This window comes from Perissodus microlepis, chromosome 12 (genome assembly GCF_051167445.1).
Source record: "Perissodus microlepis isolate ML-2025 ecotype Zambia chromosome 12, ASM5116744v1, whole genome shotgun sequence".
NCBI lineage: Eukaryota > Metazoa > Chordata > Actinopteri > Cichliformes > Cichlidae > Perissodus > Perissodus microlepis.
The window spans coordinates 35,660,830-35,688,382 of NC_140472.1; the positions used below are offsets into that span (position 1 = coordinate 35,660,830).

The 27,553-nt window shown below is 40.4% G+C and overlaps 1 protein-coding gene across 2 annotated transcripts in view; it reads left to right on the plus strand.

Moving 5' to 3' along the window:
* The window catches only part of LOC146376793 (protein mono-ADP-ribosyltransferase PARP14-like), a 34,496-nt gene extending 12,077 nt beyond the window's left edge, over positions 1-22,419 (plus strand). Inside the window, exons 9-23 of one of the 2 annotated variants that reach the window (XM_084945369.1) lie at positions 1,009-1,185; positions 1,272-1,338; positions 3,335-3,571; positions 6,741-6,962; positions 7,349-7,454; positions 7,944-8,093; positions 8,197-8,259; positions 11,815-11,997; positions 12,355-12,558; positions 13,291-13,415; positions 16,871-17,106; positions 17,188-17,456; positions 17,729-17,874; positions 18,749-18,923; positions 21,929-22,419. In XM_084945369.1, the coding sequence (XP_084801495.1) occupies positions 1,009-1,185; positions 1,272-1,338; positions 3,335-3,571; positions 6,741-6,962; positions 7,349-7,454; positions 7,944-8,093; positions 8,197-8,259; positions 11,815-11,997; positions 12,355-12,558; positions 13,291-13,415; positions 16,871-17,106; positions 17,188-17,456; positions 17,729-17,874; positions 18,749-18,923; positions 21,929-22,212 (2,644 nt within the window). In that variant the 3' untranslated portion in view covers positions 22,213-22,419. The remainder of the gene's footprint in view (positions 1-1,008; positions 1,186-1,271; positions 1,339-3,334; positions 3,572-6,740; positions 6,963-7,348; positions 7,455-7,943; positions 8,094-8,196; positions 8,260-11,814; positions 11,998-12,354; positions 12,559-13,290; positions 13,416-16,870; positions 17,107-17,187; positions 17,457-17,728; positions 17,875-18,748; positions 18,924-21,928) is intronic. The other variant, XM_084945370.1, reaches the window with a different exon arrangement.
* Positions 22,420-27,553: the final 5,134 nt, after the last annotated feature.

Consider the following 27,553-nt stretch of genomic DNA (forward strand, 5'->3'; position numbering starts at 1 on the left):
AAAGGAGGGAAGATTCAATTTTATCGGCTATAACATGAGGTCGTTATGTAAGTCCCGGGATGTGTGGCATCCACAGAAACCTCTGAATCTCAGCTAAAAGCTAATATAAACCATTTCTACAACCACCCAACACAGCAAACACAACAAACAATTAAAACAGCAGTAACATCATTTCGCAAAATGTCCATAAACACAAGCAACCGAGCCCCATGTGCACGGAACCACAACTAACCAAGCGAACCATACATTTTCTAAAAGCTGAGCTCTCATAGATTCCAAAAAGTTACAGCCCCTCAAAGTTTAAAGGGACAGGGGCTATTTAAACTGACTGTGGCACAAGGCAAAACAGGCCCAATGTATGTGAGTGTGTTTCACATGTTCACATGTTGATTACTGGTTTTCTGGAGTTTAATGTCTTCTGAAGCATATTTTCAAAGTGGTTATATGCAATAAAATCCAAAAATAAAATAGACAAGGACAAAAAATCGACTTACTTTTTCTGTTTCAGGCTCAGTACCTTTGACACAGTAACATCTACTGCAATAGCTACACCCTTTTTGCACATGTTCTTCCTTTTTCAGCTATTTATTAATAAGTGACTTTTATGTATGTGTGTGTGTGTGTGTATATATATATATATATATATATATATATATATATATACACATACATATGTGTGTGTGTGTGTGTGTGTGTGTGTGTGTGTGTGTATATATTGTGCTATTCTTACTTAGTGTATTGTCTGTCTTTGTTACTGTTTGTTTATACTGGAGCACTGTAACCAAAAATAATTTCCCCTAGGGATCAATAAAGTATTCTGATTCTGATGATTCTGATTCTGATATTTAAACGTCTGATGAAATCTCACAAGTGTTAGCTTTATTTTGATACCAAGATAGTTTACACAGGGTTTGTGCTTGCAAAGAAACTTACATGCAGCATATAAGTTGAATGTCCGCCATTTTATTAAAACAAAGTGAACTTAAACATTTTAAAATTGTTTCTCAGTGGATATCACCGAGGTCGAGGCAAACGAGGTCAGAGCCAGTCACATGGTGCCAGTTGGTCTGAAACAGGAGGACGAGGAGGAGGACGAGGAGGAAGAGGTGAATCTTGGGGAAATCATCAGGGTAACAGGGGAAGCCGAAGTCCCAAGCAGCACACCAGCCGTGGAGAGCACGGAGGGTAAGGTTCCTCATCTTCTTTTCTTTGGTTGTATAAAACTCTGCCATAGTGTGATGTCATCAGTTCTGTTATCTGATTGGGTGTAGGTTGGAGCAGACCACGGCTGAGGGATTAAAGATCATTCTGTGCAAGGGAAACATTCAGGACCAGACTGTGAGTACCTGTGGTGCTGTTTGGATCACGACTGAGAGGATTCTGTAAACTGCTGGCTGGTTTAGAACTAATTATAACATGAGAACATAGAATTAGATCACATACACATAAAAACCAAGATTAAAGGTTAATTCTAGATTATTACAATTTGTAGAAAACCTTTATAGTTTTGTCCTTTGTTGATCACTCTCTGTTGACCCCTATCTGACCACTCACATTCCTTTGCTTATCACACGTCTTTTATTAGTCTTTACTTCTCAAACTTTGCAGATTACTAGGATAAACACAGTGCCTTGAAAATGTATTCACAACTCTTCACAACTTTTCCACATTTTGTCACATTTCAGCCACAAACGTAAATGTATTTTATTTCTATTTTTGTGAGATTGGTCAATCAAAGTAGCACATAATTGTGAAGTGTTTATATGTGGTGTTTTTACGAATAGAAATCTGAAAAGTGTGGCGTGCATTTATATTTACCTTAACTCTGACACCCCTAAATAAAATATTCAGTACTATCTTTACGAGTTACTGATACAACAGCAAAAAAAAAAAAAGAGAGAGAGAGAATTATGACACTGAAAACACAGAATCAGCACATCTTACAGATCACTATTTACATTCACAGTTTGGTGTCAGCCCTCTGTGTGTCACAGTAACAGAGATTATGGTTTAGTTTCAGCCTAAATAACCCACGTGTGTTATTTAGGACCATTGACACTGTTCTTAATACTCCACTGAATGTCTGTTTGGAAGTTTCTCCTAATATTTCCAATAATTTTCTGAACTTTTTTATTGAAAAGGTTGTCACCACCAGGGCTCTCATCACAGCTCCTGACTCTGACCCCTCTGTCTCTGCCCTTTGCACTGCTGTTTTCACTCAGTTTGAACTTGTGACGCTCTCCACTTTAGAGGCTGTGGTTCGCCACATTAAGCCCACAGGTTCCCCTCGGGATCCTTTTCCTCCACAATTTTTTAAAGACATTTTTCCTGGTATAGGGCGGTATGCCCTTGAAATTATTAACAGCAGTCGGTCTTCTGGTGTGGTTCCTGCAAATTTCAAACATGCAGTGGTGCAGCCACTGCTTACGAAACCTGGCCTTGATCACACAGTTTTAGCGAACTATAGGCCTATTTCCAAGCTGCCTTTACTTTCCGAAGTTTTAGAGAAAATAGTTTTTAGTCAGCTGAAAGATTTTCTAGATAATAATGGCGTCTTTGAGGTTTTTCAGTCAGGTTTTAAAACCCTTCATAGCACAGAATCTGCATTATTAAGGGTTTTTAATGACAACCTTCTGGCATGTGATTCTGGTAACCATGTTGTTCTTGTCTTGCTTGACCTAACTGCTGCTTTTGACACTGTAGAACACAATATTCTAATTTCTCGATTACGTGATGTACAGTGGCTTGCAAAAGTATTTGGCCCCCTTGAACTTTCCTACATTTTGTCACATCACAGCCACAAACATGAATCAATTTTATTGGAATTCCACATGAAAGACCAACACAAAGTGGTGAACACGTGAGAAGTAGAATGAAAATCCAAAGGGGGCTGAATAATCACGCACACCCGACTTTTCAGTTATTTATTTGTAAAAAATGTTTGGAATCATGTATGATTCTGGTTTTCTGGAGTTTAATGTCTTCTGAAGCATATTTTCAAAGTGGTTATCTGCAATAAAATCCAAAAATAATTTCCTTGTTATCATTTAATGTGAATTATCAAAGGAAAAACTTTTATTATGGCGCTGAATATTTGGCTCAGGGTTGTTTTTGCTGTTTTAACGTTGGCATTTTACAAAAATCTAATCTGGCCAGCCTAAACAGACGCCTGCTTTGCCGTAACCAGTTTGGTATCGTCTGCCACACTGTGCAGACATTTAGTTCCTCGGCCATTTTGTTTTAAAAATGAAAATCATAAAAGGTTTTTGTATTTTTGCGTGAACCGTTGATTGTTAAAGCTTAAACTTTGTGCCATTTTGCTTTTGTTCCACAGACTGATGTCATCGTCAACACCATCTCACAGGACATGAACCTGAGCCAGGGAGCTGTGTCCAACGCCATCCTGTCAGCGGCTGGAGAGAGTCTGCAGGACGCCATCTACTCTGAAGCCAGAAGAAACACACTGTGGCACGGGGAAGTCATCATCACTGACGGCTACAACCTCACATGTCACAAAGTCTTTCATGCTGTTTGTCCATCCTGGGACAACGGAGGCGGCCAGGCAGAGGAGGTGAGGCTGTTTATATATATATATATATATATATAAAATCACATATTGATAAATAGCTGAATAAGAGGAGAGCGTGTGCAAAAAGGGTGTAGCTGTAGCAGTAACCAGTGTGTTAAGTGGATGCGTTGTACAGGGAGCCACAGGCAGGAAAGATTTCCTGTGTCGTTCAGTGGTGCATCATGGGTAATCTCAGTCTCTCACTGAACGAGCTCCTGTGACTGACCAGCATGTCATGGAGTGGGTGGGAGGTGTTATCCAACATTGTCTTTATCTTGGACAGCATCCGCCTCTCCGACACCACCTTGAGGGAGTCCAGCTCCATCCCCACAACATTACTGGCCTTACGGATTAGTTTATTAAGTCTGTTGGCATCTGCGACCCTCAGCCTGCTCCCCCAGCATGCAACAGCATAGAGGATCGCACTGGCCACAACAGACTCGTAGAAAATCCTGAGCATTTTCTGGCAGATGTTGAAGGACCTCAGTCGCCTCAAAAAATAGAGACGACTCTGACCCTTCCTGTAAAGTGCTGTGGTGTTTGTAGCCCAGTCCAGTTTATTGTCTATGTGCACTCCAAGGTATTTATAGTCCTCCACAATGTCAACACTGACCCCCTGGATTGAAACAGGGGTCAAGTGTTTCCTGGTCTTCCTGAAGTCCACGATCAGTTCCTTGGTCTTTGCCACGTTGAGCTGCAGATGATTCTGCTCACACCACGTGACAAAGGAGTCGACCACAGCCCGGTACTCTGTCTCATCATCCCTGCTGATGCATCCAACCACCGCAGAGTCATCAGAAAACTTCTGAAGATGGAGGTCTCTGTGCAGTGGCTGAAGTCTGTGGTGTAGAGGGTGAAGAGGAAGGGGGAGAGGACGGTCCCCTGTGGTGCCCCTGTGTTGCTGATTACCTTGTCAGACACACACTGTGGGAGACGCACATATTGTGGTCCAGATGGGTGTAGATACGATTAAGCAGGGAGATGATATTTAAAGGTGTTACGTTCCCCTAAAAGGGTCCAGGCGCTGAGGGGGAAGTAAGAAAGAGTGTCCGGGTCGGAAAAAGAAGACAGAGGCAAAAGTGTTCAATTAAAGAGTTTTATTAAAGTTTCTATTGATAACTCAACTAAAAGAGACGGACAAGCTGCTATCACCATTTAAAGAAACAAAACAAAACTCAAGCATCGCTCAGTAAACTGAAAAGTAAGTCAAACAGACATTAGTAACCAAACACACTCTCCACTGAGCAGGAGCAATAATCACAACATACAGCTCACTAGCTGCAACCACCCAACAAGCACACAGCTCACTAGCCGCATATAGTGATGTGTGCTGTGTGTCGAAGCTTCGAAGCGTGTGTCGGGTAATCTCGGGGGAGTTTTTGTGAAGTGCGTATCGAGGTTTGCTTTGATTACGTCTGCAGTGACGTTCGAGGCCTCGCGGACAGTCTGTACCATGTGACTGATTCAGGAACTGGCTCGCCGGTTCGCGCCAGATACAAAATAAAATGGGCAGCAAAACACAGCTGATTTCCCATCACGTTGTGTTGTGGAATTGGATTACGTACGTGCTACGTAGCTACTTGAGCATTTCTTCTTCAATGGAACCAGCAAGGAAGAGATTTTTTTTTTTATCTCATCTCTCCTAATAAAGTATGCAAACAGTAATAAATGTCACGAATGATAAGCACCATAATAAAATAAATAAACAACACTACAGATCCTGTAATCTGATTTCTGTCTTTTAGTTTATTAAAAAGTGAAGCGTCACACACTAGTTTGTGTCATTATCCAGATGTACATAAGCATGATTACACAGTTACACAATCATGCCTGTCCTGATAGTTTCCACTGTATCTTTTGTATCAGACATACTGAGACAATATTCCGGATAAATAACCATGAAAACAATTTATTTATTCAGTTTAGAGGTTTACACATCACATCATTATAATCACAGAGCCTGTTTCACTTGAATCGTCCACTTGATGGCGCAGTAGAGCAAATGAATCATCACAATGCTTCGAACCACGAGTCGACCAGTTGGATGGAAAGCTTCAGTTCATCACGAGGCTTCATCTCACCATCACTAGCTGCAACCACCAACATGGCTCTCTGGCCCAGAGCTCACCTCTCCCTGGGCTTAAATACCTGTAATTGCTGATGTGAATCAGCTGTACAAAAGAAAAAGGTGGCACCTAAGGCAGGAGAGCTGGTAGGACACGCCCACACAGGCAACTTCAGGAGGAGGCCCTGCTCTTTAAAAAAAGAAAAGTCAAAGGAAACTCTGAACAGTGAGGCTCACTTACATGATTCAGAAGAAATGTTTCTTTTTAATTGAATATTAGAAAGATAAAGCCGGGACCTTTTTGGACAAATAACAAATATCGAGACAGAAAATAATCAGACAGAATACAGAGAAGCTGAACGGCAGAAGACAGTGGTCGTCTATACCAGCGGTCCCCAACCCCCGGGCCTCGGACCAGTACCGGTCCGTGAGTCGTTTGGTACCGGGCCGCGAGAGTTGAGGCTCAGGTGTGAAATGTATAGTTTTCAGGGTTTTTATCGGTTTTCAGCGTTATTTTGTTATCGTTTTTATTGTTAACTCTGTTTTCCTGGGTCTTTTCACGTGTGTTATGAATAAATCTTCTTTTTTTCGGTACCGGTACTAGTTTTGTTTTGTTGTATTTGTTGTATTTATCCGCGACACATTAAAGGCCGGTCCATGAAAATATTGTCGGGCATAAACCGGTCCGTGGCGCAAAAAAGGTTGGAGACCGCTGGTCTATACGAAGGCCTCATATCCCCACAGCACCACGATCCTCTTCTGCTCCACATTCATAGTGTGTCTGATACCATTTCTATGGTAATGTAGCATTAAGCTTGTTATGAAGCCACGTCCAAAGTTTTGCTTTAGTTAGCATTCTTCAGTTAAACACACTCAATTAGAGAAATTTTAGAGAATACACAGCACTTTGATTAGAGAGTTTTAGATGCTTCAGCGGCACCTAGTGGCAACAAAAAGTAAATTCAGCCACAGTAGCATGTGATGGAAACATGTTCTCCAAGATCTTGAAGTGATTAAAATTCTTAAAAACAAACAAACATATACACCGTACTGTTTATAACCCGTCACTGAAGTCCAGCCTCACTTCCTCTGTCTTATCTCTGTCAGGAGTTAACGTCCATCATCAGATACTGTCTGGTGGAGGCTGAGAAACGTCAGATGACATCGTTGTCCTTCCCAGCCATCGGGACAGGAAACCTGAGCTTCCCCAGAGCCCTGGTGTCCAAACTCCTGCTGAGAGAGATCCGCTCGTACAGCAGCAGCAGAAACCCTCGCTGTCTGAGAGAGGTGGTCATCGTCGTTCACCCCAGTGACAGCCAAACCGTGGATGTGAGTTTGTGACTCTCTGATAGGAGCTGTTTAAGCGCTTATCATGTTCTGACAGTGAGCACTAGAGACGAGCAAACCCACCCTGTTAGTGAGTGAAAGCACAGAGTAACACACAGTACATACTGTTTATCACATGAAACGGGTATGAGAAGGATGAGAAGGTTTAATTAACTCAGCCTGCAAATATAGCAACAGAAGGCAATAAGAACTAGAAACCAGACTATATCAAATAGTTACTTTTAGAATTTTGTTGTCTTAAAATCCAATTAAAACTGCTGTGAGGTTTAAAATGATATAATGTGTGAACATAAGTCTAACTCTTAACTTATAAATTCATTGAGCTGCAGTTATAGCAGTAACATCTAAGTTATATTGTTGTTGGTCAGTGTTTCACCAGAGAGTTCACCGGTCAGAGGAACGTCCAGCGTGAACGGCATGATTTTAATGAGCCACCAGTTCAACAGCCTGTCAGCCAATCACAACACTCCTCAGGTAAGAAGTCCTTTTTAACTTTACAATGAGTGATTATTTAATATTAAACCACTATATGATGATTTAATAGAGTTTAGTTAGGTCATAGAAACATGATGGCAGTCACAGTTTTATAAGAACAGCCCTGATACGACCATCAGTAACAACTCGTGTCTTTAAGGTGTAAATAGACGATGGGTTAAGGTTATGCAACAAGTGTCACTTTTTAGCTTTACGTTAAAAACATTATGAGCCGGACTCAGATGGCCAGTGGTATGAGGCAGAAGAGGGAAACATTATTTCTAACCACTATACCCCATCAATTCTATTCAGTTGAAAATTCTTGTTTAACACATTTAAGACAGATCAGCTGAGCTATTTAATTAGAGTGATCAGAAAAGGCCTCATTATTTACAGATAAGGATTTTAGTCACTGGTGTTATTTTGAGCCTCCAGATAAAATCGCAGGTCTAAAATCATCCACTGAAAGTCTGCGTGTGCTTGTTTCAGCCACTTTTGGCCCAGTCTTGTCCACCTCCCTCGGTGTGTACCAGATGCAGATGGGTCAGCTCGCCTTAGAGGTGTCGTCAGGTGACATCACCAAAGAGACCAGTGATGTCATTGTCAACTCGTCCAATCAGACCTTTAACCTTAAAGCAGGTGAGTTTTTCTGAGTACTGAAGCTAAAAACACAAAGACTGTATTTAACTGTAGAAAGTCAATGTAACGTCTGACTTACTGCCCTCCTCTTATCTTTTCTCAGGAGTGTCAAAGGCGATCTTGGACGGCGCTGGAATAACAGTGGAGCGAGAGTGTGCGCAGTTCGGTGTGTGCCTACAATTTCGTTGTACATGTACACTGATGATGAAGGGCTATTCTACTCATACACATTTGACTCCCTTTTCAGCATCACCAGGCAGTTAAAACTGAAAATTTATTAATTTCAAAACCCTGAAGTCTGTTTCAGTTTATTCACAAATCAAACGTGACAGCACGTAAAGTAGTTATTTGTGAAATAGGTTCCCTGAAAACTGTCCAGAGCTCATAAACAGAATCCTAGATATCAGATGATATACAGGAAATACATCATTCCCAACATACACTGTACGCACAATGCCAACCTAAATCACTAAATAAATAACACAAATCCAATGGATCTAGACAGTCGTGCACGAAAATAGTTGTGTGAATTTAAGTATGAACTTTAAATATTGCGCTATGTTTAAAGTTCAAAGCTATATTTACTATACAGGGTTCAGAATCAAACATATTTTAGTAGCAGTTTATTAAATTCCTGTTAAAGATAGTGGTTGATGACAGTGGTTAACATTTATAAAGTGTTTCGAAGCTCATTCCATATTGTCTTAACACAAACTCGTACATTTACGTTTGCATTACTTTCCACTCAACAATTATCTTTCCTTCGTGTTGTGTGTGAGTCTGCTGTTCAGTCTTAATGCCATATTACACATAACACAGACAGTATGAAAATGTTACAGTTAACGTCAGAAGTTTGTAGGATCAGAGCATCTTCCGTGGACTGTGTCATGGCTCGTATACCTGCCTTATGTAAAGTCTGTAATCTATTGAGATAAGTAGGAGACGCTTTGTACCATATAAGATTACAATCATAAAAATAAGGCTCAAACAAAGACTGGTACAAGGTAAGTAGAGCTTCACATGGAAGGAATGGAAAAAATGAGCTAACATATTTAATGTCTTTATTAATTCTTCAAGATGCCTCGTAAAGGTCAGATATTTACCAATTTAAACCTTTAATAAATTATTGAATTTTACTTTCAACTTTAAATAACTGGACCATTTATCAGGATACAGACATGTTCAATACTTTTCCAATTTCAGCAAACATTACAAAATTCTAGAGGAATAGACACCGAATCACTGAAATATGAAAGGAAAAGACGTCGTCCTAATATTGATCACTTTGAGATCACAAATGTAATAGTTTTACTAATGTTGATTTTATAGCATTTATTTATAAATGTACATATAACTTCCAAACGAGTGCTGTGTCTCTAATGGATTTTGAAATTAATCGCATCAAATTCTTTTGTTAAGATTCCACCTCTATGATCAGCATCTTTAATTTCTTTTTTCACAGATATCCAAGTTAAATAATTAACTTGTAAAAAATGACAGAGAAAGGAGGGTAGGATGAAGAGCAGTTAGTGAATAAGGAAGTGCAGGCAATTAGTAAGGAAGTGATGCCAGCTATGAAGAGAATAAAGACTGGAAAGGTGATTGGTACAGATGGCATACGTGTGCAGGTATGGAGAGGTCTAGGACAGAGAGACATTTTTAGGAGACTGTTTGACATATGAGAGGACACCTGAAGAATGGAGAAGTTTACTGATATCATTAAGAAAATGATATGTGATGTTTGCAGACACTGTGCTCTGTAGTGAGAGTAGAGAGCAGGTAGAGGATCTCTAAAGGGAGCAGCTGAAAAAAGAGTATGGCCTTGTAAATGCAGTTTATATTGGCACTCGGGAGGAGTAATAGCCCTAGGAAGGTTGTCTCCTTTGGAGATAAACTGGTCAAAACTAGTTGAAGATTTTCATCATTTAATAAATTCTGGCACAATTTCTTGCTCAACTGTTTTTAGGTGTTAAATCCTCCCAATTCTTTCGACCTTTGGGCTGAAGGAAGGACAATACTCGGTGTATAAATGCTCACTCAACAATCTTTTATTCCATACAATTCAACACTTTATGAGCATAAACCATCCGGATGGGGAGACATGCATGAAGAGGGTCACAGCAAGTCTCAAACTGGTGGAGGGTTACTCAAACTCTTCTAGCCTCTAGTGGCCCCCACCTAGTCGTAAAAACCTAAACATTCACATTCTTTCTAACTCCCAGCGAGCCTGACTTATGGCCTTGGCTCCCTATTTTGTCTGCCTTCAACAACGGTGGGGGTGAAGTGCTCTCTGTCTCCTCCACTATCAGCAAAAGCAAAGTCCTGACTCTCTGAAAACAGTATTTCCTATAACTCAGCAGTATAATGCATCATAAACAATATCATTCATTCACACTGAATCAGCAGCCCAATGTAATACAAATCAGTTTAATAACTGTAATAGTTATCACCTTCTAATTCAGGAGAATCCTGCAAACTAAAACTACATAATAATTTCACAATCTTTAATTAGGGGTCTAACATGGCATTAGATAATATTATAATCCCACATAGGAAGCACAGTGGTTTGTATGTTTCTATTGACTTACACTTAGTGTCACCTTATTTCTGTATTTTATACATAATTCTTTGTTTCCATCACTGAATTTTAATATAACATTTATAAAGTATGTTCTTTTTTAAACTAAATTTTAATACCTGAGTAAGCCATTTTTTATTTATTTTTAAAATGATTTCAGGTATGGTGGAGTTTGTGGACAGTGGTTAGCACTGTTGCCGCACAGCAAGAAGGTCCTGAGTTCGATTCCACCATCAGGCCGGGGTCTTTCTGTGTGGAGTTTGCATGTTCTCCCTGTGTTTGCGTGGGTAAACCCTGGGTACTCCGGCCCCCTCCCACAGTCCAAAGGCATGCAGTTAGTGGGGTTAATTGATTCATCTAAATTGCCCATAGGCGTGAATGGTTGTCTGTCCCCGTGTGTTGGCCCTGCGACAGACTGGCGACCTGTCCAGGGTGTACCCGCCTCTCGCCCTATGACAGCTGGGATAGGCTCCAGCACCTTCCGCGCCCCTGAAAAGTATAAGCGGTAGAGGATGGATGGATGAAGTTTATGGAGTGAGTTATTTAATCAATTAAAGCATTAAATTTTGCATCTGGTTCTTTGCAACTAAATACTGAAACTCATGATCGATATATGTTTTTTCAGTTTTCATCCTTGTCCCTTGTATACAGAGATTTATCTAGAGTCTCTGAATCTTTTGGTGATATTATGTACTGTAGATGATAAGACACTTAAACGCTTTGCAATTTTGCATTTACTGAAATGTTTCCACAGTTTGTACAGCTACTCACACAGAAACATGTGCAAGTAGCCTGCAGGAGGTCATTTTGTAGGATTTTGACAGTGCTCCTCTTCTTCCTCACACAAAGGCGCATATACCAGTCCTGTTGCTGGGTTGATGCACTTCTACAGCCCTGTCCAGCTGTGTTTGGCCCATCTCTTAGACTAACAATCAATATCGATCAATATCTTTACTGTAAAGTCACTACCTTGCTGTTACTACCTTTTACCAAATTTCAGGTTCCGATGTGAAAAATAGAATTTCAAAATTATGGATCAGATTGGAATACTTTTTAAAATATTTCAAACGTGTAAAGCTTTGGACTGGAAAATACCAATTCTGCCACACTGTGTTATAAGCCTCATGTGCTTCCTCTCTGCAGTGAGTTCCATGGCTCAGCCTCATGCAATGATCCTGACATCTGCCGGGCAGCTGCCCAGCAGGAACATCGTCCACGTCGTCGGCCAGAACGACCCTGCAAACATTAAAAACACGGTTTACTCTGTGCTGAAGTTCTGCGAGGATAACAACTTCAGCTCTGTGGCCTTCCCTGCCCTGGGAACAGGTCTGTACATATTATTTTATGGTATTCACTGATTTGCTGTGCAGCAGTGTGCAGAGGTCATTACTGTATGAGGAACTATGGCAAAGGTCCGATCAGAGTTTGTGTCACACCAAATTAATATTTAGCTGAAACACGCCAACTAACCAGATCCCTTCTACAGAGTCCATGAGATCTTAGATTACACCAAAACCATCAGTTTGTTGGTTTTGTCCAACTCTTTCATCTTCGAGCTGTAATGAATGTTGCAGCCAGATGTGAGATTGTTGCTCTGTTGAGTTTCACAAAGTGTACTCTTCATCCTCTTTCCATCCTTTCATCATCACCATCATCATCACTTGGTCCTTGTCTGCCTGTCAGGTCAGGGAGGGGCCAGCCCTTCAGCGGTGGCTGATGCCATGGTGGATGCAGTGGTGGAGTTTGTGAGGAAGAAACAGCCGAGGTTTGTTCAGAGTGTGAAGATCCTGATCTTCCAGACGGCCATGCTGAACCACTTCCACATGAGCTTGAAGAAGAGACAGGGAGAGACGGTGGAGGAGAAGAGTGTCTTTGGCAAATTCAAAGGTATGTCGCTGTTGTTTGGTAGGGAAACCCAACTGTAGATGGGAAATTATTTACTTATCCATTTCATTTTGATCATGGTGGCTTAAAAAATACCAGTAAATTTCTCCTAAAAGACAATGTTTGCTCTTTTATTGACCAAAATCAAAAAAGTATTCCACAATAATTTAAGTAAAAGAATTTAACTATCTGTACATCTCTGTGGTTCGATACTGAAGATGTAAGTCTCTACATATCTGTGATGTGTTTTTAAATTAAGTTTTAAATTTTCCTCCTGGTCATTGTGGTGAAGGCAATGATGCATTTGATAGGGAGTGTTTTCAAAATCTTTCTTTCAAAACAAACTAATAATTTTAATGAAACTGTAAAATGTCTTAGTGTAAGTATCTGTTTTCTATGTTTTTTGGAATTGGGGCTTTACACACTTCCATAAACACATAAGATGAACTATAGCCAGAAGGAATGGGTGAAAGATACAGTAAATGCTAAAATATAAAAATGAGTATTCGGTCAGTCAGTAATCACTGGGCATGAAGACACTGCAGGACCATTATTACCATCATTAAATGTGTTTGCTCTACAATCACTTCACGCTGTGAAAAAAACAGTCAAAAGAAATCATTAAAAGGCCAGAATTACCCTGACATTCATGCTCACAATGAGTGTTTGGAAACTTCTGATCATAACATAAAATGTTGTCAGATGGATTCACGTTGGATATTATTATTGTTTCAGCATCAGTCCGCCAGTTCATGTCAGGTCTGGTATCTGGGTCGGATCAGTCCAGCTCTGTTGACTTAGTTCTGGAGAGGGAAGAGTTTGAGCCCACAGTGTTTCAGCTGTGTGCCGACGACAATAAGGTACGCATTTATTCATTTATTTTTTACTCCAACAATATTTAATTTTTTGCACACACATGGATGGATGGAAAACAAGCAAACAATCAAACATATCCTGCCTATTGTAGCAATGCAATCTGGATCGAGCAACGTGCCCAAAGTCAAACTGCAAATCTTTGTGCTAATCAGAGAACAAAACAAATCAAAGCCTGTGTGGTCTAAAACAGAAGACGGCTCCCCTCAGCTGTAGCTCCCACAAGCTTTGGTGAAAAAATAAACCTAAGAAAATGTTAAATGTTTCAGGCATAACCTTCCCTTTAAGTAGGTAACCTGATGGGTAATGTATTCTGTGCCAACGGTTGAATGTTGTGGCGAAGACAGGGACCGCCTCTCTCTCTGCAGTGTGTGTGCGAGTGAGAGTAACATCTGCAGTACGAAGTTTACAGCGAGTGAGAAGAAGAAAAGTATGCTTATAGTAGCAGCCGCTGCAGCCAAAAGAGAGTCGAACAGGCCCAGCTGTGAGCGAAATGTTAGGATTCAGCTGATCACTGTGTTTACCGCCTCCAGAGGAATAATGTTCTGCTGGTGCAACTTTCCGACGCCTCTCTCCACTTTGCTATAAGTTGACCCAGACCAGACAGCTGGTTAGCAGCTACGAGCCAAACTCAACGTGATCTGTGCATAACAGGTGATTCGTCCACACATACTTAAAGTTTTGTGAGTGAGCGAGAGAGATGTTATGTGTAGTTTTAGACATGTGTCAAGCTGAACTTAAATAAATAAATTCTGCATAAATGATCAGTATGTATTCAGGTTTAGATGTACACATTTGTAAAATAGGTATTAGTGAGGTCAGATTGCTTCATATTTGTGTGTGGATTGAAGCACGTGTAAGTCCTCAAAAGTTACACACAAATCATTGCACACATTTGTAAAGCTTAGTTTATGGTTGTGTATCATTTGAAAACCTTTTGAGACACATTTCTCTCTATGTTTCTTCCTGAACATCTTTGGCTCGACATGCATGTGCAAGCAGGTTTTCTATAACATGAACTACATGAAGTCCAAACAGCGCTCTGTCCTGACTGCGGTCCTGCATGTATATTGTGATGTGCGATGTCTTAACAGCCCTGTTATAGGGAAACTCTACACTAAAAAAGGGAGAACAGTATCATTTAATAGCCTGTTATTTTGCAATAATATCTATAGATTTTCCACCTTGAGCCATAATTAACCAAGTCATAATTACATACAAATAGTTTCATGCTTATTCTTTTTATTTTAAAATTATTGGGCCACTGCTACATTTTATTTATTTGATTAATGCTAACCCACTCCACCACGACGGACCGGCACAGGGTCCGCATCACTGCAGCCACGGCCCCAATTCATCTGTCTGATGACTGCTTTAACAGAAATAAACTTGGACATAACAACATAAATCATCAACATGAAACCACATAAATTACAAGATATGTTAACACCATAATCCTTGTTGCCTAAATAAAAACATATATAAATATTATCTGAGAAAGGAAAAAGAAGAAACATGGGACTAGAATTCTCCATTAGCAGTTTATTCCAGGATTTATAATAATTATAAATATATAATATTTATAATAATTTGGCACTATTGACTTAGACTGAATTGAACTTTTCACTCTATCTCAAGGGAGAGGCCAGCCACTCTTTGGAGAAAGCTCATTTCTTGTATCCACAACCTCATTCTTTTGTTCTCTACCCAAAGCTTGTGGCCACAGGTAAAGGTAGGGATGTTGATCAACAGCTTCAATTTTATGCTTAACCCACTCCACCACGACGGACCGGCACAGGGTCCGCATCACTGCAGCCACGGCCCCAATTCATCTGTCGATCTCTCGCTACTCTCTCTCGTCACTCGTGAACAAGACCCTCCTCCACTTGGGGCAGTAACCTTTTTCCGGCTGAGGACCATGGCCTCAGACTTGGAGGTGCTATTTTTCATTCCTGCCACTTCACATTCAGCTGCAGACTAACGACTAATGGACAAACTCTCCTCTTTGGTACCCTGGCATAGACTTTCCCAGGGAGGCTGAAGAATATAACCCCATGTAGTTGGAGCACACTCCCTGGTCCCCCTTCTTAAAGATGGGGACGACCACCTTAGTCTGCCAATCAAGAGGCAACAGGAGTTAACTATTTCAGTGACCTTGCCCTCCATGATTGGTGAGTAGCTCCCTTTGTCCCAAGACTCTGCTTCCTATACAGTAGATGTGTCAGTGGGATTAAGAAGAGCCTCAAAGCATTCCTTCCCCCACCCAACTAGATCCTCAGTTGAAGTGAATAGTGTCCCACCCCCACTACATACCGTGTGGTTAGACAACCACTGTCCCCTCCTGTGTTGCATACCCAGAACCAAAAGTCTTTTTCCCTGGTCTTACCAAACTCCTCCCACGCCCAATTTTTTCAGTCACATTCTACTTGGCCTGCAATACCTGCCTCTCAAGTCCCACAGGCTAACCAAGTCTCATAGGACTCCTTCAACTTGATGGTTCCTTTCACCTCCAGTGTCCTCCATCTGGTTAAGGGATTACGACCATGACAGGCACCAATCACCTTGCAGCCACAGCTCCTTACAGCAGCCTCAGCAATGGAGATGTGGAACATGGTCCATTTGGACTCAATGTTCCAGCATCCCTGAGAATGTTGTCAAAGTTCTGCTGGAGGTGAGAGTTGTAGATCTCGCCGACAAGGGCCTCTACAAGGCGGTCCCAGCACACCTTGCACCTTCACTATAGGTTTGGGTGCACGAGGCCTGTCCAGCATCCTCCCCTGCCACCTGATCTAACTCACCAAAAGTAGTGATCAGCTGAAAGCTCAATTCCTCTCTTCACCCGTGTCCAGAATATATGGCTGCAGATCTGATGATTACAAAATCAATCATAGACCTGCAACCTATGGTATCCTGATTTCTGCACTTTGTGCTCATTTAACCTGCGATCTGTGGTATCTTATGGTATGCTAAGGTATCCTGTGCTCTAGGCATTCTTATATTCGAACGTGATGTCCATTATGGACAAACTGTGATTCAATTTAATTCAGATAGAGCACCCTCAAGATCCCCACTCAGTGACTCCAAGAGGACCAGTTACTCTGAACTGTCATTTGGCATATAAGTGCAAACGACAGGACCCATTCCCCGACCCGAAAGTGCAGAGAACAAACCCTCTCAAAAAACCCCAACGTACAGGCAGCTAACCAGTGGGATGCAGGTATACTCACCCCTGCCCGTGGCCTCTCACCGAGGGCATCTCCAGACTGGAACGACATTGCTCACAGACAAATCTGGCTGCTGTCAGAGAGCCTGTGTAGAATTACTGGACAGACTGATGCACATTAAATGGTTCCAGAACACTGAATAAATCTATTTCTGTGAGTTTAAGAAAATGTGTCGATACCTGTAACTAAAATGTACCACGATTTCTCCAACCCTGCAGGCTTTGAGTGAGGCCAAGAAAAGGATTAATGACCTGATTGTTGCTGAGCAGGCACAGAAAACCATCTCTGACCCGTTCATTAGTCAGATGTCACAGGCTGACATGGAGGAGCTGAAGGCTCTGCAGAGGAAACTGACGGTCAGCATCCGTCTGGACAAAGGAGCAGAAGACCAGGACCCCGAGATCCACCTGGAGGGTCTGACCAGAGACGTGTTCACTGCTGAGTCTGCACTTAGGTCAGCAAACAGAGACGTAAATGTATTTCAAGAATGTTCAGTGCAAAGTCCTAACAGCTTTTTCTATTTGATGACCATCAGGGACATCATCCGGAAAGTGGAGAGGGCGGAGAACTCAAAGAGACAGGCCTTGTTAGTGAGCAGTCTGGTAGAATGGCAGTATCCAGACCGCAGTGGTTCAATGGTGCCGTTTGACATTTACACCAACCTCAAACTGGAGGAGGCTCTAGAGAAAAAACAAAAGGTGAAGATCAAGATCAACAATGAAACGTACACCGCTGATCCAGGACATAGAAAAGCAGTTACAGCAAAGAGGCCTCCTATGGAGCTCTTTCGGAAAGAGGTGAAGGGTGAGTCGTCTAGGCACTTTGTCTTTTATGGAGGTTTTACCTCAGAAAAATGCAACAGGTTAAATGAACACTAAGTGGTGAGTTCTGACTTCTTCCCTTAAAATGTTAAAATACAAAAAATTATAATAATAATATAAAAAATAAGCTGAAAAACCGAAGAGGTGATCAGTCTGTAGCCACCACATTTTACATCTTCCACTGAAACTCTAATCACAGCATGTTGTATATATGCACTGTTAGTTTGAACTGAGCTCTTCCAATGGTTTTTACAGATGACACTGCTCTGCCTCTGCCTTCTTGTTGGGAGGACATGAAAGGAGACCTTTTAAAGTTGTTTGCTCTGACTCGAGGATCTCAGGAATACAACGACGTGGAGCAGGAACTGACAAAGAATCAACTTCATGTTAACATCATCAGTGTATGTTCAGTCACACGGAGCAGACTGTATGACTGTGACGGTTAAAAAAATTGGCTAGTAAAAGTCTCCATAGTAAACAAATGTTTTACATATGCTGTACATAAAAGATGGATGAAGTCACCATGGAATCACCCACTGGTGTGAGGTCAAAGCTTTGGTTTTAGCTTCACCATTTATAACTGGATTAATAACAAGTATGATTCAATGCAGAGAGGTCTGTTAACACATGTTGAGTGAGAAAGATGACTGGAAAGGAAAAACTCAATGCATCATGGGAATCATTGAGTCCACAGTGAAATCCTATAATTTCACTGTGGCCCAAAACTGGAGCTCTGTTAGAATAATTAACAGAACTTCAGCCATATTATTTGTGAGATAATAGGACAATGCTCCAAAAGGCTCCAACAGCACACACATGGTAGACACACAAACTTTATTGACTCCAGTTAGCTGAGGTGAAGCTTTGCAAACTTTAGACCTTAAATAAATCAAACAAGTAAGTTATATAAAAGTTCCTCCTCATCCCCAAAGTTGGTATGAAGGCAGTGATTATCTATAGAGACCAAAACATAACCATAACGTATGTATTTGTGCTATAAAGTTGGGACATTTAAAATGGGAATCTATGGGGACTGAAACTGCTGGAGCCAGCCTCAGCAGACCTCTTTCATATGGATGAAATCTTTCAAAGTTCATCTATGTACAAAGAGAGCCAGGTGGAGGTTTCTCCTAGTAAAAAGGAGTAAGGAAGAAATGTTTTCATGATTGAGCAAAAAAGATAAATATCTATATACACACATCATTAGACAAAATAACCAGAGGTAAGAAGGTAAGAACTATGAGAAGTAATAATGTGTTTGGATTGTGTTGGCAGATTGAACGGGTCCAAAATCCAACACTGTGGCAGAACTACCAGATCCTGAAGAAGCAAATGGAGGCAAAGAATAAACATAAAAACAACGAAAAGCTTCTTTTTCATGGCACCAGGGCTACATCTGTCGATCTCATCAACAACAAAGGCTTCAACCGCAGCTACGCAGGAACAAACGGTACCTGAACACTCATACACGGCACATTGATTGCTTATAGAACAGTAATATCAATTAGCAGACGCCATAATATCCTTACCAAATATGTAACAAATAATGTGTGCAAACAGAAACAATAATATAAAATGTAAACTTTTCATTCATTCAGTTTGTTATTGCAGAAACTTCTGCTGTTAATGTGTGAAATGATGGAATATTGACACTACTGACAACATGATTGGGAGATATCAAAGATATCAAAGTCCATATATTCAGTATTTGCTAAATTACATGTTATTATTGTGAATATAAAATCAGCAAATCTTTCAGAAGATGTTAGATTGGTAGATGGTTGCTAGGTAACATGAAGATGTCATATCTATTACTAGTAGAATAATATTGACTGCTAACTTTGAACACCTGCTTGTGTAGGAGAAAAACAGAAAACAAGAAAAAAACAGAGGTTTGTGTGTTGCAGTAAAATATAAGGAGGCCTATAAGGTCAAACACTGCAAGTAAAAACAAAACAAAACAAAACACAACAGCAGTTGAATGAAACACAAATGAATTTAAATAGAACAAAGTGAAAGTAGAAAAGAAATCAACTCTTAATTGACAGAGGAAGTGTTTTTGGGGTGACAATAATGTGACGGACCAGCTGCAGAAGTGACAGAACCCAATACGTGAGAATCACTGAAGGCTCTGCCTCCCATTCTACTTTTAAATACTCTAGGAACAACAAGTAGGCCTGCAGTGTGAGAGCGAAGTGCTCTAATAGGGTGATATGGTACTACAAGGTCATTAAGATAAGATGGGGCCTGATTATTTACGACCTTGTATGTGAGGAGCAGGATTTTGAATTCTGGATTTAACAGGAAGCCAATGAAGGGAAGCCAAAACAGGAGAAATCTGCTCTCTCTTTCTAGTCCCTGTCAGGACTCTTGCTGCAGCATTTTGGATTAGCTGAAGGCTTTTCAGGGAGTTTTTAGGACTTCCTGATAATAATGAATTACAGTCGTCCAGCCTGGAAGTAATAAATGCATGAACTAGTTTTTCAGCGTCACTCTGAGACAGGATATTTCTAACTTTAGAGATGTTGCACAAATGGAAGAAAGCAGTCTTACATATTTGTTTAATATGTGCGTTGAAGGACATGTCCTGGTCAAAAATGACTCCAAGGTTCCTCACAGTGTTACTGGAGGCCAAGGTAATGCCATCCAGAGGAAGAATCTGGTTAGATACCATATTTCTAAGATTTTCAGGGCCGAGTACAATAACCTCAGTTTGATCTGAATTAAGAAGCAGAAAGTTAGCGGCCATCCAGGTCTTTATGTCTTTAAGACATTCCTGCAGTTTAACTAATTGGTGTGTGTTATCTGGCTTCATGGACAGATAGAGCTGGGTGTCATCTGCATAGCAGTGTAAATGTATGCTATGTCTTCTAATGATGCTGCCTAAGGGAAGCATGTATAATGTAAACAGAATTGGTCCTAGCACTGAACCCTGTGGAACTCCATAATTAACCTCAGTGTGTGAAGAGGACTCTCCATTTACATGCACAAACTGGAGTCTATTAGATAGATATGATACAAACCACTGCAGCACAGTACCTGTAACACCTACAGCATGTTCTAATCGCTCTAATAGGATATTATGGTCGACAGTATCGAACGCTGCACTGAGGTCTAGCAGGACAAGCACAGAGATGAGTCCACTGTCAGAGGCCATAAGAAGATCATTTGTAACCTTCACTAAAGCTGTTTCTGTGCTGTGATGAGCTCTGAAACCTGACTGAAACTCTTCAATAAACCATTCCTCTGCAGATGATCTGTTAGCTGTTTGACAACTACTCTTTCAAGGATTTTTGATATGAAAAGAAGGTTGGAGATTGGCCTATAATTAGCTAAGACTGCTGGGTCTAGAGATGCTTTTTGAGTAAAGGTTTAACTACAGCCAGCTTGAAGGCCTGTGGTACATAGCTGATTATTAGAGATAGGTTGATCATATTTAAGATCGAAGAATTAATTTTAAATTAGTTTTGTAGGAATGGGGCCTAAAAGACACGTTGATGGTTTGGAGGAAGTAATTATTGAAATTAACTCAGAAAGATCAATTGGAGAAAAAGAGTCTAAGTGAATATTAAGTTATTAAATGAAGTCATTACTAGTTAACGTTAAAGGGATGGTTGGCTCAACAGAGCTCTGACTGTTTGTCAGCCTGGCTACAGTGCTGAAGAGAAACCTGGAGTTGTTCTTATTTTCTTCAATCAGTGATGAGTAATAAGATGTTCTGGCTTTCCGGAGGGCTTTCTTATGAAGCAACAAACTATTTCTCCAGGCTAAATGATGATTTGATAAATTCGTGACATGCCATGAATCATATTTCTGGAGATGCATGTTTGCTATTAGCCGTTTACTGTTTCCTTGTCACTTCAACAACTCTTCCATTATGTTAAACAAAAACACTCGTGTTGTATTTCTGTTTCTGTTTTTTTCCTTGTGTTTTCTTCCACTGCTGCTCAGTTATAGCTTGAGTCAGTGAGAGACATTTTCTGCTGTCTTGTCTTTTGCTGGCTCAACCCTGTAGTCCAGACAGATGTTCCTCAGCAGTTATTATGCTGATTTCCATGTTTTATTTTTTGGCATGTTTTATTTAGATCATTTACAGTCAGTAGTTTATTAATCAATGGATGACACTTTCACTGGTTGTTGGAGAAATAAAACATCCCGTGTTTCACGACAGATTTTCAAATTGCTCAGTCGGATCTATCTACATATTCTTTAGAAGAACAGGCACAAACCTTTTTTTTTACCAACATTTAGGGCTGATGTTCCCGGCTACACCTGGGCTACCAGAAACAAGCCACAGCTTTTTTTTACCCTCTACCTACAAACTGATAGTTAAACACTCTAATGACATACATGATACATATCTGACAGAGACCACAGCTGTGGAGCAGCGTTCACTTAAAAAAAGCTTTTGTCGACCATCTTTGACTAAATCTTTTTATCTATTCGCTCTGTCAGTAGGTGCAGCAATTGGCAAAGGTTCTTACTTTGCTGTGAACCCAAACTATTCAGCACAAGGCTACGCCAGCCCTGACGCCAAAGGACACAAGCGCATGTACCAGGCCAAGGTTCTTGTTGGAGAATACACCCAAGGAAACAGTGGCATGATCACCCCTCCTGCCAAATCTGGGAGCGCTTCAGACCTATATGACAGCGTCACAGATAACATGTCGAATCCAACCATGTTTGTGGTCTTCAATGATATCCAGGCCTACCCAGAATACCTTATAACATTTACATGAGCTGCCACCACTGTGCAACATTTCTGAGAAAAAAATAATAACCTTTCCTCTTATGTTTGTTCTGACTGTTCATTCTATAAAATTACAAATTATATATAATAGTGTAAGTCTGTTTTCATTTGCTGTTGTCACATTATATTTTAAATATAATGAAGTACATTTTAAAGGAATATTAAACTAACACTGAAATAAATTCCAGTGATTCTCTTCTCTGTTATTTCTTTAATGTGAACAATAATCGGAGAATCGTAAAAGTAAACTCCAGTTTAAATTGTCTCCTGCTGCCATTCCCATTCCCTTCAGGTCACCCAGGGTGTCGCTATGATTAGTCACATATCTAGAAAACTTTGGTGTAGCTGTAACTCACGTCACTTGGTAAACTTACTCACTCAATCACTTCTGGTTGTCACGGGGAATGAGGGACCCGGGTGTGGAGCTTCTGAAGGAACAGACAGTGCTTTTATTTACAGTGAAAAAGGAAGGGTGACAAAGAGTCCAATGTTCAAGTAGTCCTCCGTGTGAGTGAGTTTCCCGTTTCCCAATTGTGTGTGGTACTGTGTCTGTGTCTTCTCCCCTAGTGAGCCAGCATTCACCAATTCCTCTCCAGCTGAGCCTCCCGTCTCTATCCTAGGAGAAATGAATACAAAAAGTTAAGTCTTCTCTTCAGCAGGTCAGTCTCTACTTAGCTCGATGCCAGCAATTACTACCAGGCTCGGTACAATACTCCCACGCTGACTGTCGCCCAGCACCGCCGTTAAATAGGCCATACAATATGGAGGATGATTAGGAACAGCTGGGCACGGAAAAGGGCTTTTCGGCCCTTTTGCTCTCCCTTTTTGTCACTGATGTGTTGGCTGCCTTAGTCTGTGATCGCCTAACGCTCCTATCTATTCGATCCTCTATGATGGGTCTGGATACCTCATCCTCCTGCGACGGCATTTTCCATCCTCCGCTGCCGGTGTCAGGATCTTCGTCAGGCGTCGCCAGTGGTACCTTTCTGGATCTACACAAATCACGGAGGAGGAGAGGAAAAAGAGCAGGTGTCCAGGTGAAGCTTAGACTGTTCTGGAAGCGGAGACTAGCTGGTAAGGGGCGCCAAGCATTTCTGGTCACCTGTGCTCAGACAGTTTCTATGAAGGGGAACTTTTCTTCCATGTCCTTGCTTGAATGTAACGGGCCTGAGACTGTGCTACTTTAGGAGTGTTCATCCAGACTCCCCGGTTGTTTGGCCTTCAATCCCCTTGGTGACTGGAATTTATGAGCATCGCAGATCAAACCCCTTAGTTTCTACATCCCCTAAATTGTGCCACTTCTCTTTGGGTGTTAAAGGTTGCTGACCCCTGCTCTAAATGTTGTTGGCGCATTTCAGGAGCACGCTGTTAATAAAGTTACACAATTACATAGTGAATTCACGATTATTATTATTATATTTACAAAATACGACAGTTTTTTTTTCTTGGTCGTATCATTTTATTTTGTTGTATTTATCCACAACACCTTAAAGGCCGATCCGTGAAAATATTGTGTGACATTAAACTGGTCCGTGGCACAAAAAAGGTTGGGGAACGCTGATCTAATAGATTCCAATTTGTTCATGTAAATGGAGAGTCCTCTTCAAACACTAAGGCTAATTGTGGAGTTCCACAGGGTTCAGTGCTAGGACCAATTCTGTTTTCATTACACATGCTTCCCTTAGGCCAGGGTTCTGCAACCTTTAACACCCAAAGAGCCACTTGGACCTGGTTTCCATGCAAAAGCAAACACTGGGAGCCGCAAATACTTTTTGACATCTGAAATGAAGATAACACTGTATATATTGTTTTTACCTTTATGCTTTGTGTGAACAACTAAGGTGTGCTGCTTATGAAATCCAGGAAGTGCTACAGAGAAAATTACATTTTATTTATGTAATTAACACATTTTGAACTCTTAAAGAAATATAACAAAAGGAAAGACACCCAGCTGAACTAAAAGGATCCATGTAGCAAACAAAACCTGTTGTGAGCCGCCACCCTTATATCGCCTTTGGGCTTTTGGAGCCTTGACCTGACTTTCAAAAAATAATTGGAAAAAAAAGCACTATGCTGCTAAAAAAAAAACTGATATTTGCAAAATTCTGCCTAAATATGTATTTTACCTGGTTAATGTGTGCAGCGCCGCTGCAGGGGAGGCGGACGCACCTGAGCGGCACCTGCAATCACGCCTCGCCGATTTAACGTCTGTGCTATCTGTGCTGTTGTTGGTGTGTGTCGGGCTGTGAGCTGAAAAGCTACAGCCGGCTGTATGCGTACAGCAACCGTGTGTGAAAAGTGGTCAATAAAGAGATGCTGAAAAGCGTGTTCATGCAAACATCTGCCGTGATATGTTTACAACGGGACTTCTGCTCCTGAACCTCTGCGCACAGCGTCTGCAAATCGGGGCTGTACGAAGTCACTTTCATCTTTACGCAGGACTGTAAGCTGTCATCTGTGAGGCGTGAGCGGTGTTTGTTTTAACATAGTTCACGGTGGAGCTGCTGACATAACGTGGATCCGAAGATCCATAATTGGCCTGCCTGGGGTTGAAAGTCTCGGTAAATGCACAGCGTTTTGGCGGGTACACCGGCTTCCGCGAGTGTGACGCTTATTTTGAGCGATGAAAAATAATAAAAGATAATTGTATTTTTATATTTCAATATCACAATAATCTAACAATTTAGAACTACAAGTTAAAAAAGAACTAACATAAATAAAATACACTTCAGCTAAATACTTCTAATTTATTTTCCCAAACCACGCAGAGCCGCACTATAAGGACTAAAGAGCCGCATGCGGCTCCGGAGCCGCGGGTTGCCGACCCCTGGTCTAAGGACAGCGCTAGCAAGCACTCTCTGCTTATGAGCAAAAAAACCCCAAAACAAAACAAAAAACAGCCCGTTTGTTTTGGTGAAAAAATGCACCATGACAACAAATCAAAAAATGATATGGCAACATGACATTTGGTTGTTTAGGAAGAGGGGGAAGTTTTAGGAGTGTGAGATTATTATACTATTCTATGCCACCTTATACTTCTAATCAAATAATTGTTGAATCATTATACGGCTGTAGGCCACATTATGTCTTGGATTAAAGATTGTGAAATCATTACACTGTTTTATGATGCATTATACTGCTGAGTTATAAGAAATGCTGTTTGTGTAGAATCATTGCCTTCTTTTTCAGATTACAAAGAGAACAGAACATACCCTGGAGGTTTTATGCCTCATCTCATCAGGCGGAGATAAAACAGGAAGCCAAGGCCATCACTTAGGCGCCGTATGAGACAAAGAATGCTTAGTGTGGAGGGGGGCCAAAGCTATAAGAATGTGAGAAACGGTCAGACACCCTCCTGTCCACGTCTCCCGTCCAGACGTTTATGCTCAAAGTATTGTATACAATAATGAGAATTGTATGGAACAAAGAGATTGTTAATTAAGCATTTATACGCCAAGTGTTGTTCATCCTTCAGCCCAAAGATCAAAGAATTGGGGTATTCAACAGGAGTGATTGCGAGAGAGAGAGAGAGAGAGTTTTGAGATGTGAGAGATTTGTGACGTTTAGCGTGTTTGCAGTGTGTAGTTAATGTGTTGTCTTGTGTAGTTAGCGTGTGGTGTTGTGGATAGTTTTGTGTTGTGTGTCAGAACAATGAGGCGACTGCTGTCTCCAGGTAGAAACAGGAGTGATACACCTGCTGCTGTCAGACCTGCAGGTATCAGGCTGTGATGTTCTCCTTTATAGTGGACAGAAATTATTTTTTTGGAGTGGCACAAATAATTTGGCATCTTATTGAAGAACAGCTGATTGTTCTGTAAATAGTTTGTAATGGTTATTTTAAAAAAGGGTAAAAGGTAAATGGCTGCAAATAACTTTTTTCTTTGCAAAACTTGTGCATATGATTTTAAAATTGACAATTTATATTTGCATTTAAAGTTATGAAATATGATTCAATAAACATGTTTGTGGTTGTTACAGTAAAAAATATAATGAAAAGATAACTGTAAATTCAGACACGTGAGGTTGTGCTGATGATACCAAACAAGACAAAGTAAATAGTTTTTAAAGGTGAAATGTGGAGGAAACATCAAAAGTAGTTAAAATGGCCAATTATACCCTGGACCCCAGAGGGTTAAACATTTTTTTTAAAGTAACGCAATAGTTACTTTTCAAGTAATTAATTACTTTTAGAATCTTGTAACTCAGTTAGTAACTCAGTTACTTTTTTCAAGAAGTAACTAGTAACTATAATAAATTACTTTTTCAAAGTAACTTGCCCCAAACTGCTCTTTTGTTACCTTTTTAAAAATGTGTTTCAAATGTTTGCAAGGCTTGTAGAAGGTTACTTTTATTCAGAGACAGCAGTGTGTAGTTAATGGACAATTCAGCTTATTTGAATGCGTAGCATCTTTGTGTTCAAGTATGTCTTGTATATGCTGTAAATTGTAGCGCAGTCTGGATGACAGATGACATTTTACAGTTATTGAAATAATTCATGGTAAACTCTTTTTTTTAAGAGAACTCAATCAATATCCATGTTTATTTGTGCAATAACTGCAAATAAATTATCAGACCACATTTAGCTGGTAAATGTGTGATCTACTCATGTAAAGGGAAGATGACCTTTACAAGAGCTACACTGCTTACGGAATGAAATCATGTTTGTCTGGTTTCTGGTTGCTTACAAACGAGGAGGCCACTTAAAACCAAAAGTGGAATTTGGTTCAGGAGAGATTGTCTCAGTACATCATCACTCTCAACAATACACCAATTTCTATGAGTATAAATAGTATAAATTTTCTCTGCCTGTGAATTAGTGATGGTAAATTTGATTCATTTTACTGATTCAAGTTTTAATGAGTCACTCACCAAAGTGAGTCATTTGATTCACTGAGTCAGTTGACCAGAGAGTGCAAAAAATGTACATTTTCACTCAAACTTAATTTGTTTCTCTTTTCATGTAAATCCTACTGCTAAGATGAGTGATTCTAAAAGAAAACAACTATTTTATGGAGCAAAAAAGAGCAAAAACATTTCTAAAATTAAGCAGTTTCCTATCAAAATTGCTTAATAAACATTTATTTTATTTTATTTTATTTTAATATATTTGTATTTTTTTTTTTATTAGTATTTTCCTTAAATGTGTTAAATATATATTTTCTCATCTAAATGTCCACTGAGCTGTGAGCCAGGGGGCGGTAATGCGCCTTAACATTGGTTGCCAACCAAGAAGAAGAAGAAGCTGTGAGCCAGGAGGGAGGGGGTGAGTGAGTGACTCGTTCGCTCTATGATTCAGCACAGGAGGGAGGGGGTGAGTAGCTCAAATGTGC